The sequence below is a fragment of the Chroicocephalus ridibundus genome, chromosome 1, assembly GCF_963924245.1.
Source record: "Chroicocephalus ridibundus chromosome 1, bChrRid1.1, whole genome shotgun sequence".
In the NCBI taxonomy this organism is placed as follows: domain Eukaryota; kingdom Metazoa; phylum Chordata; class Aves; order Charadriiformes; family Laridae; genus Chroicocephalus; species Chroicocephalus ridibundus.
Genome location: NC_086284.1, coordinates 125579953 through 125591687, shown reverse-complemented (window position 1 = coordinate 125591687; position 11735 = coordinate 125579953). Strand labels below are relative to the sequence as shown.

At 42.2% G+C, this 11735-nt stretch overlaps 1 protein-coding gene across 1 annotated transcript; it reads left to right on the top strand.

Moving 5' to 3' along the window:
• The first annotated feature begins 321 nt into the window (after positions 1-321).
• On the top strand, positions 322-10248 carry NIT2 (nitrilase family member 2). Its single transcript, XM_063350237.1, is given in 8 exon segments — positions 322-401; positions 2488-2606; positions 5324-5444; positions 5563-5651; positions 6140-6251; positions 6764-6983; positions 8059-8114; positions 8504-10248. Coding segments are annotated over 8 exon segments (834 nt in total). The 5' UTR covers positions 322-373; the 3' UTR covers positions 8593-10248.
• Positions 10249-11735: the final 1487 nt, after the last annotated feature.

Below are 11735 nucleotides of genomic sequence, written 5' to 3'. Positions count from 1 at the left end.
CACGCTTTTAAAAGGCCTAAGATTGTTCAAATATACACTTGAGGCAGCGGTGTTCTGTGTTGAGTCAAGGGCAGCACGCGGTGTTTAAAGCTAGTAATGAAAACAGCAGGGTTTTTACGGCTGCGCCAAACTGTGCGGGGAAGTGCTGTGAAATGGGATCGAGGACCCAGCCAGGCTTTGTTAAGAGCAGTATATGAGTCGCTTTTAAACCACCCCTTGGACCCGGGGCGCCGCCCGCCTGGCGGGGGGCGGGGAGAGTGGGGGCGGACACGGGGGCGACTACATTTCCCAGCAGCCTCCGCGGCGGGCCCCGCACGCATGCGCTCGGGCGCGCCGCCTGGCCCTATAAGGGCGGAGCCGGGGTCGCGCGGGGATGCAGGCGGCGCGCGGAGCCATGGCCAGTGAGTGGCGGCGCGGGCGGAGCAACGGTTACTTCGAACGGTCACTTCCTCTCGTACCCTTCCTCATCATCATCCTCCTCTCGCTCCCTCCCTCCCTCCCTCCCTCCCTTCTCCGGGGACGCGGGGAAAAGGGCAGACATGGGGTAGAACCTGCCCCTCCAGCGGAGCTCCGGACTTCCGCCCCGGGGCCTCAGGAGAAGCTTCCCCGCTCGTCCCGGGGCATTCCGCGGAGTCACCGGCTCCCCCTCAGCCGCTGCCGGCCCCTCGCTGTCCCCAGTGGGGGCCTTACACTCTTGTCTGACCGTGGGGACGGGCCGTGGGCTGGCTTCTGCCCCGGCCAGTGTCCGCGCCGCCCCCCCCCGCCCCGCCCCGGGTCCCCAGTCCTGTTCGGGACCGGCAAGGCCTCAGTCCTGGGTGCTGTCTCCGAGCCTTCGAAGGGGTGTGAAATAATGGAGCTGCTAGAGGGAGCTGCCGTGGGCACTCCCGCTTTGCCACAGGCTGGTAGAAGCCGCTTGCTATGCATCTCTGGGTACTGCTGCAGTGGTCGGCTTGTCAAGAAATTTGAGCTAAACAAACCAGATGTGCTTAGTTCCTGATGTTTTCCAAAAAAAAAAAAAAAAAAAAAAAAAAAAAACACTAAGTTTTGCAGTGGTATGAACACAAACCACTGTTTGACTCCCATACACTTTTATCTTGGTGTGGTTTGCATCGTTAGAGGCTTATCCTAAGAATTGCTTCTGAAGAAGTTTTTGAGGCAGATTAGCAAGGCTGGAAGAAGAGATCTCGGGCCTCTACAGCACTGTTCCACATTTCTCTGTATTTCTGTTACTTCTACATCTCAGTGTTTTTAAACAAAATTGTGGGTACGTGTACTCTGTTGTGACTGAGCTTTTGTTTTGATTTTTAACGAACTCCAAACCTGTGGCATATGGAAAATAAGATTAATGGTGTCCTCGTGTTTTAAACATTATGGGAAGAAAGTTAGTTAAATTTTCCCCTAGTAGATACTTTTTTGGTTTTATTGCAAAAGTGAATTTATGCTGAAATGCAAATCTCTAAGTGTCCAATTTCTCTGAGGTGAAACACATTCCACAAATGTGGTAAAGTTTTAGACACATTCCTGGTATGGTTATCTAGGCGGGTCTGGAAGCTAACTATGGTTACTTCAGTTCAAAATCTCAGTGCAGCTTTGTTTACTTAATAAACCAAATATTAAGAGTATCTCACATGAAGAGGGGTGAAGGGAACATTAATCATTTGCTTAACCTCTAGAAACTAGCTGCTTGGCTACTAAAGTAAGAACTAAAGTAGGAAGATAGATGTTCTGCCTGACTGTTCCTGATCTGATCTTATCTTCACTTGAATGAGTTCTTCCTGTTTCTGTGACCACTAAGGCTGTGTTGCCTGCAGCTTTTTCTTTATCCTATAGTGGTCTTTGACTGTATGAGGGACACTGATGATAACACTTGCAGTTGTCTCTTGGCTAGAAACCATATTGCAAAGAAACGATCAGGAAAGATACTACCTTTATTGGTTTTTTTTATAGCCATTTCCCAGGCCTGGTGTGATCTGAGAGATAAACGGAAACTATTCCCATATTTGGTGCTTTTGGTATTATCCAATCCTTTAGTTTGCTAGTGGCATTTTAGGACATGCAGTTGTCATCAGGTGACGGGTGCAACAAAAAGATAGGCTCACAAAGTGTGTAGCAAACTGGGAAGGAAGAAGCAGGTCTGGGTGACCAGTGGTCTCCCTTTCTGTCACACAGTATGTTCTGTTAGAACTTGGGCTGGGTATTGTCTGGGCTGAGTGTTACTAGCATGTGAACTGTGTGATCTTTGACCTGAGCAGAGTGATGATGATGATGTACAGTTCCCATTAGCAAGCCTAGGTTTGAATGTTCTCCCTGTGTTAAGAGACTGTTTCCAGAGTCATAGACAGACTGCAAAATGAGTTGGAAGAGGTTCGTGTATGTGTTAATGTGTAAGCGAATTTATTTTGTTAAATGCTCATTAGTGAATTCAAATTTTGAGGCGTGTTTCCTGGGGGAATTCTGCTGACTGATTTTTTTCTTTTCTGCCGTTAGACTTCCGTCTGGCTCTTATTCAGCTTCATGTATCTGCTGTTAAATCAGATAACGTTCAACGAGCCTGTGGACTGGTGAGAGAAGCATCAGCTAAAGGAGCAAAAGTTGTGGCTCTACCTGTGAGTAAAGATCATGGTCTACTTAGCACCTACACCTCAAACCCTTGGAAACCTCTTTCTAGTGTTACTAATGCATTATATATTCCTGTTTCTCTCTGGATAGCTTAGATGCTGTATGAGGCTGCAAAATAGGAAAAAAACCCAGGGGTTCTGTCTAGCAGCACACTTAAGAAAGGGGAAAACAAGAAGCAAGAAAAAAAAAAGGCAGATTGTCTTTTCTGTGGTATAAGATCCTGGTTAAGTTTTTGCTGGTTTAAATCCCAGGCAGTTCCATCACTGCTAAGTTCTGAATTCACAAAAGTGACACTGCAGAAGCCTTCTGTACTAGAATTGTAGGAAAAGGTGCTTTTCAGCTGAAGAGTGTTGATATGAAGATGAAAGAAAACAGGTATACCGTGACTCTCTTTGCCATAATCATTCCAGATGAGATAGTAGATGAAAAACAAAATAGACTTAAGACATTTCCAGCAGGTCATTTGTGGCTGAATTATGATTATAACACAGTTCTCTTGTGACTGCGTTGTGTGGCAACATAAAGCCACTTTAAGTTACTGACCATTTCTGATTTACGTTTGATTTTGGTCTTCAGCCGTGATTACCATGCTGAATTTTCACACAGATGAGTGTGCTGGCAGTGAGGTGACCTTCCTAGTGCAGCTTAGAGCTTTTTTCCTCTCTTCCTGGGGCTTCTTGTGTTACCCCTGTGCCATGCAGCTCCTGACTTAGGAGTGCAAAGTTCTCTGGGTGAACTTTTGTTGTGAATGTTTTACACACAGAATGTTTTCCCTCCTGCTGTCACAGGCAAAGTATTAAGCAACCTTCCCAGCTCCTCTGCGCTAACACAGCTCTTGCGTTGCAAATGTGACCTTTGATTATTCTGTCTGGGCCTCCTACATTGAGATTATCTATTATTTGCTAGTTTCATCAAGTGTACAAACATTGGGTTTTCCAGACATATTTAGTTGAGATACTCACTTTACCAATGATAATTTATGCCTTTGGAGTAAAACTTGTCAAACAAAGGCAAGGTTTTTCACAGACTTTTGGGAGGTAAATTTTGTACTGGCATTAGGACATGGGCATGAAATATTCTCTTCCCTCCACTTTTTCTTTTTTTAAACTCACGCTACATAAAGAACAGAAGTAACCTGCACTGACTATATAATCTGCACCTCTGCGGAGGCATATGGCAGTTTTCTTGTGACATGTTTGTCTTGATGCGTTAAACTTTTTTCATTTCTGAACCAGGAAAAATTTGGGAGAGAAAAACAATTTGTAATGTTTATGGATAAAAAATAAAACCAGAATCCATTTGAATCTGGAACTTGATAGAAAGCAATCCAATGATCTGTTACTGTATTCTTACCACTTTGAAGAGCGCAGGACTAGGTGATCTGTGCAGACAGGCTGCAGTTTTGTTCCAGCATCAATTTATGAACAGCCCCATGCACTGTTACCGCAAACTTGTGCAGAGCTCTGCCTCTTCTCTTGAGCCCGTGGTTTCAGTACTACCCGCACTGACACTGCAATTGGCAAGATGAAGGTGGAGGCAGCTGGGGCATTGCTTTCATTTCCTGCAAGTTCCGTCCAGCTTTCAAAAGCCTGGGAAGGTCATTTGACAGCCTGCAAAGACTTCTCTCCCTGCCTCTTCCATCTACAAATTCTGCTGTGGGTTAGCTGGCACCTGCTGTCCCAGTGTCTGTATATGGGGCAAAAGCATCCATCCAGTTTTGATTCAGTTATTCCAGTTCAGTAGAATCTAATACAGTTGTTAAGAAGTTTGCTTGAGCAGCTAAGGCATAAAAGCTTATTGTGCTATTCAGAGCTTGATTATTTTTTTTTCTTTGGGGGATCTTGTTACAGCTTCCAGCAAGGAAAGGTAACAATCAAGGCGGATGCTTGGGCATCTTGGAATCACTTGCTGAAGAGTAGGTGCTGGTACTGTTTGATAGCCTATCTGTGCTCTTCAGCTGCACTCCTTTAAGGGGACAAAAAAAGCGGTGGGAGGATGTCTCACAGCCTCACAGAACTGGCAAATGTAACTCAGAGTTCTGGGTATCTTGGGCATCTCAAATACCACTAGCCACCTAGTTTAGGTATCTAAACTGCTCTGTTGATCTTGCTGTCTAAAGATTACATGCCTGATTCTGAGAGATAGCAAATCTTTAACTGGAGCCTAGGACAGGAGACACTGTTCAGTTGTGAGGAAATGGTGTTTAAAGGATGGTTTTAGCAAAAGAATAAGTGATTTTGAGAAACGCATGCTTTTGCAAAGGTTCTTTTGAAAATTAAGAAATCGTGGGCTGTGGCCAAGCACAAGCATTTCACAGTTTTGAGAGGATCTGTTTGACTTGTAACTTGTCAAATGAGCTAGGTAGGACTTGGTTTATTGTTCTGATGAGAACATCCCCTGTGATCTTGCTAAGTCTAGACCGATAAATGTGTTAGCCTTGTTACTTGCAGCTTGCATGATACTCCTGGCTTGTGTTCTGTTTGGCGTGCGTTCACACCGACACACACACTGCATTTTCTATAATTGTTAAGGTCTCTTTGTCCTCCTGATGTTTTCTGATTTGCTTGTTGAGCTCCTGTAAACTAAACTCCTGTAACTAAAGATTGTATGAGAACATTGTTTGATAGAGACGAGTTTGAAAGGTCAAGTACATTTCCTTGCAGTGGTGTTGGTGGATTTTAACATTTCCTTTTCCAAATTCTAGGAATGCTTTAATTCTCCATATGGAACCCAATACTTTAAGGAGTATGCAGAGAAGATCCCTGGGGAATCAACACAAAAGCTCTCAGAAGTTGCAAGGGAGTGCAGCATATATCTCATTGGAGGTAGTTTACTCTTAGTGAGCATCTCATTGAGGGTAAAGTGGGCAGTATCTATCAGTGCCGTTGGATCAAAATTCCATGTAACACAATGGGGGAAACCTTTGTTCTTGCCTTTACAAAGGATCCATTCCAGAAGAGGATGGTGGAAAGCTGTATAATACATGTACAGTCTTTGGGCCTGATGGTGCAATGTTGGCAAAGCATAGGAAGGTAAGATGGCAGAATATTGTTATTAAGTATCCTTTGTTTTGCAAATTTACTTGTTAGATCAGGATATCTAGCTATTTTGCAGGGATTCTTTCTGTGAGGAAGATATAGAGCCATACTACAAAGTAATTGTTTTATTTTTAGCTATTTTTAACTACTCTCTATTACTGAATGGGAGGATAGGGCATTCTATTCAGTAAGCGATATAAAGATTTGATATGTGCATCACTTGGGTCACACAGATTGTATGTGTTTTTAAAATGGTCAGTCCTTTTTGGTTTGTTTTTTAGACATGGATATTTCTGTAAAGAAGAAAACCGCTTTAAATTATCTTTAGGAGATCTCACAATCTTACATGGTGGTTAGTTGTGATCCTGACAAAAAAGCAGTCTAGATAATGATAACTAGAAATCACACGCCTAATAGAAAGAGGCTCAAATACCAAGCAGATAAATTGTTATTAATTGTTATTATTCATACCATAATTACAGGTTCATTTGTTTGACATTAATATTCCTGGGAAGATACAGTTCAAAGAGTCTGAAACATTGAGTCCAGGGAATAGCTTCTCCATGTTTGATACTCGTGAGTATAAGACAAGGTGTCTCTTTAAGGAGCTCTACCACAATAACACTACAGTCGTTCTGGAGTTCCCTTCCCCCTTCTCCTCCCCTCAATGGATCTTTAGACTATCAGATTTATATTAGGCATTTGACAACCATGGCACATATAGGTTTAAGTTTGTACCTTGCTTGGTACACCAAAATGATTCTATTGTCAAGAAGAAAAGCAGGAAATGCTTATCCTTCACTCCTGCCAGCCCCTCCGCAGTAATGCCCTCTCAAGGACCCTTTTCCCTGTAAGCACCCTTCACACGAACTTGTAGATAGAAGAGCCAATTACCATTTGAGAACTGCTCTAATTATAGATAGAAATAGACCCTGAGATTCCTGAATGCAGTGTTATTTATTCATTTGGTCAGCTTCAATCAACCTTGCTGCATACTGAGTGAACATGTAATTCATTCTACCCACTAACTCCGGAGCAGGTGCTAGAGACTTCTCTTTCCAGGCTCTGCTTTCTCTGATCGTCATATCATTTACAATTTTGGCTAGTCCTTGGGACAATATATAGCTTGCCCTTCAGAGTGAATTCTTTCCCTTCTGCTTAGTTAATTGTTGGTATAAAAAAAAATTCTATTAACTTTCCCCTTCCCTCATCTTTCTTTGAACACAGAGCTGTTGATAATCAAGTCTACGTAGCTACTGTATCTCCTGCTAGAGATGAGAAAGCATCCTATGTTGCCTGGGGACACAGCACTGTGGTAAATCCATGGTGAGTTCATTAAAAAAAAAAACAAACCCACAAACCCCACCTTTTCTTGGTTAAAAAATATGTTTTACTTGACAGTCACATTTCAGTCCCACATTTCCATCTACTCTTAAAAATGTCATAAGTTCTTGGTAAAAAGCACCTGAGACTTAAGCCTACATTCTCAAAATCATCCCTTAAAACTGTCTGACTGAAAAACAAGAAAGAAACTACAGCTAGTTTAACAGTATGTTTTCTTTTTGGTAGTGAAGAAGCTACTTAGTCCTAATATTTAGCATTAGTTAAGCTTCTGATGTTTTCAACTTGTCCCTGGAGTTCAGTCCATTACATACTATGCATTATGGACTCTGTGCCAAGCTGAACCATCTTAAACAGCTTACACAAAACTATTTCCTTTCCTCAAAGAACAACACTGCTTTGAATAAGAAGGAACAAGAATGTCTTCAGCTAGATAAGAGACATGTTCTGACTTAAGCAGAAGTCAGGCAGGTGCACAGGAGGTAAGAGTGACCAAACCTTCAGGCAGTGATTTTTTTCTTTCAAATAAATCTACCGATAGTTCTCTTCCAGATGATTGCAAAGTAAGAAAAGCTTTATCCATGTCTTGAGCTTTTAACTTCATACGATGAAAGTGGTGACAGAACACCTAGTGGGAGACATGATAAATAATGTTAGGTAGCTCATACAGCGTAAAAGTATACTCCTATTAAAAGCCAGTAGGATCTGAAAGGTGAAGGTGTTAGTTTTTGCCCTATATGGCTGTCCCTGAAGTTGTTTCGTCCCCCCAAGGTATACTGCATGCTCACATGCATTGGTTCTCATAGTTGCTCTTACCGTGATTCTTGATCTTCCTTATGTTAAGTATGTGTATGTCACACACAAAGCGTGCCTCATATAAAGCTTGGAAGCCATTTCTGTCATGCCAGAGTTATGAATGATGACTCTATTTTTAGGACAGCCCTGTCTTTACAGCTGTAGACATCAAGGGTAGGAACTCCCTTTTGTACATACAGCAGCAACTGGACTGATGCCTTGAGACCTCTGTTAATGCTGTGAACAAATGTGCTTAATTTTGCAGGGGTGAAGTCATAGCCAAAGCTGGGGCTGAGGAAACAGTTATATACACAGATATAGGTAAGGGTAAAGTTGGTTGGGGTTTTTTTTCCTCCCCCTGCTTTTTTTCTTCAGTACAGGTCATGAGACTAAGGAGAGATTTTTAAGTCTGTGGGCTTGCACAGGCAATTACAGATGATGCAGTGTTCCCATCCCTTCTCCGCCTTTGCTAGATTAAAGCAAGGACAAGCAGCGCTTGACTATACTCTTCCAGTTTCCTTACTTATCGGGAAGCTGCCACCTTAGCAAAGAGCAAAGTCGAGGCTTCCTTCAGCCCTGGCTGCCCAGTTGCAGTGTGCTGCAGCCCCATTCTCCATGGAAGCTGCTCTCTTCCATGGCTTACCTCAGAGCAAGTCAGGAGTGCTCCTTTTTGACTGCTGTTCTAATAGCTCTTTCTTCCCCTTCTGTAGATCTGAAGAAGCTTGCAGAAATACGTCAACAAATTCCTATTTTGAGCCAGAAGCGTTGTGATCTCTATGGCATAGAGATGAAAAAGTGAAGCTGGGTGAATAAGGAAGGTTCAGTTGACACAATGGCTGCTCCTTTCACCTTCAGAAGAATTCCCTTACTAGTTGCTCCACCATCTACTGCTAAATGTGCCAGTTAATTAAAAAAAAACAACACACACACACCCCCAACAAAACAAATCCCAAGTTGGTGGTGTAATTCTAAAATTGATTCAAATACAGTTTTTATATCTCCTCGTATACTTTAGTATTTTATAGTATTTTACAGATAGGATAAAGATGGAGGTGAAATCAGTTCAACACAGTAGTAGTTAACATCATTGCTTTTTATGCATCACAATGTTTTTGTTACCTTCTTGGGGCTTTTTTGTAGAACATAGAAATGGGAACCTTGTTCTCTCTGGAAATCTTCTGATGTCAGCTTTGGTATTGTGAATTTTCAGTGAGTTATGAGGTAATCTAGAAACACGATTCTTCCATCTCTGTCCTTCTTATGTCCTTGAATGCCCAACTTCTAACTTGGACATCTTAAAGTTCAACACACTAAGCAAAAAAGGATAAATTCTGCTCTGTACTACTTGGGGACAAGGCAAGAAGCTGCCAGACAGAACTACTGCTATAGAGGAATCTGTAACAGGCTTTGGTTCACATGTCCTGCTGGGAATATGTACGTATTAAATTCTCCTTACTGCAATTCCTGTTTATTGCTGAGGTGATGCAGGTTACTGTTGCGTTAAAGGAATTTGTATGTCACCACACCTTTGCTCTACATACTGCTTCCTTAATGTCATGTCTGAATGGGCTTTAATTCTGCTGCCTGGCCCTCTTCACCCAAAAGGGCTGAGGGGAGTCACTCAAAAGGGTTAGAAAACTTGTGCACCATTTGTTTCTGCCCAAAGTCTTCCAGATGACAGGGACTAGAATTGCTCAGTGTTTAAATGCATTATTGCTACCCGAGGCCAACTCCCATCAGCTGCATGGGAAATACTCCTTACTTCATTGCTCATGATGAAGAAACTAACAAACTGATTATTAAAGATGCCTTTAAAATACTTAGAACCAGCCTAGTGTTTTGTTGTTTTGTTGTTTTTTTTTTTAAAGGAAGATACCGTGATACTACTTCAAATGTTAAAATATAAGAATTTGCAAATGGCTTTTTTTTTTTTTCCTCCTTGGGATGAAAAAAAGAAGCAGCTCTTAACTATCCAGTCTTTTTCACTAGGCGTTTAGTTTTCCATCGGGAAGAATGATAAAGCAATAAGGCTACAGGCGATTTCAAAATAACAAAAGGGAGGAGGGAGAGAAGGCTTTAGGCCTGGCTCTAGTTAACCACCAGTTTCCCCCAAAACCACCATTCATGTTTGGCCATCCTCCTCTTCCTATGGCTGCTTTTTTTTTTTTTCCACTGTTCTTTTGGCTTCTCTGGAATGAGCTAGGTGTGTGTTTTATAGAGGAAAATTCATGGTTAAATTAAGCCAAACCCTGAGGCATCTTTCCCCTCAAAAGGCAGGTCACACCATTCCACTCAGTGGCATTATCTATTCCAGCAGGCCTTTCTCGGTCTGTACTTTTCCCCGCATTTTGGTGCGCATACTGTACTGGAACTCTTAAGAAACAAGCCACAGAGCATAAGGTGAAATGAAGATTTATTTGTTGAAAAATAAATATAAAAAAAATTAACAATTTACCATTTGAGTCAAGTCTCCTGCATTAGATTAATGCCTCCCACATACTCAACAATTGGCATCCAAGATGGCCATCACTGGGCTCCAACTTCTAAATCATAGAAACTATTATACATCCATTCTTCTAAACAACTACTCCATCTGTCTTTCCCTCTCCTCTCTACACTAGTTTAACATGCAGCAGAGCAGGAACTAAATACTACCTTTGGAGGATTAAAGTAGAGCCGGATTCTCAAGGGCTGACCACTTAATTTTAAAAATGCAAAGTGCAGTCTGCAACAGACAACAGAATCCGTGGCCTGGGCCCTCTGCCCCTGGAATCCCAAATGGAGAGAAGGGATGAAAATCTGTAGCAAGTGACTTTGGTGAACTCGGCTGAAGAGGTGACACCAGCGCAGTCCTCTTCAGTCTGTCAGGGCAACATCTAAGCACCTTGTTTTAGTGGGATGATTTAGGGGTCACCAGTGCAATCCACTCTGAAGTGATACAAATGGGACTCTGAATTTTTGGGCGTTTCAGTGCAAAAAGTACACAATCAGTTCTCAGCTAGGTAATGCTTAAAGCAGTCAATACTCAATCTCTGTGTTGGTAGAAAACAGGCACTTAAAGTATCCGTATTATACATATGCACCAGTATTCTGCAAGTATAGAAAACCAGCCACTAAACAGCTCTGAACTAGCGCCAGAATTTCAGCCTGCCAGAGTTTAAATTCTTTTAAAAGAAATGGCAGAAAACACAGTAATGCCTGTTGTATGGGGCAGTGTTATTACCCCTGTGGCTGGGGAGCCTGGTTAAAGCTGCGTCTAAGCTGCTCTTAATAGTTCCAGAATAAGTTACAGTACAACTCTTTAGTATATGTTAGTTCCCTCTTCCTTTTCCATCTGCAATTAGATCCTAGATTCAAGTCACAATTGCTAATCTCCATTCCAGCAAACTTGTCTCTAACATGAACAACTAGGATTTTACATGATCAGAATTAAGATGCAAGACAACTACGTGTGCAAGCGACTTCACAGAATCTCTAGGATACACCAGTTTTATCCAACTCTTTAGTACTAGCTTCTTATGTTATTTCAACAATTTATATTTTTTTTAAATAGCAGTAATACTTGGTTCACTTCAGCTGTTGATCCCTACTAAAGAAAGCTTTTCTCAAAGTTCACATGCACGCTATATCAGCCCTTTAAAAAGAAAATCCCCTTCACTAAAGGGATCCACTCGCATATGCACGTTAGCAGGGTGTCAGCTACTCAGATTCCCAGCTTTCCTGGCTGGATTTCTGTCCCCTGTAGTCTCCAGCTCTCAAGATCATACCTCTGTGGGTGAGGGAAGCCATCAGATATAAGACTTGTTAATTACATGTCTCTTCACTTTTTCTTAAAAGTTGAAGTGAGAGAAGATGACAGGGAGTCAGTCGTTATTAGTTCTTCCTCAAATAAGCACAGAGAGCACCACTGCAGAGAACACTTTCATCAAAACCTGTTGTTAT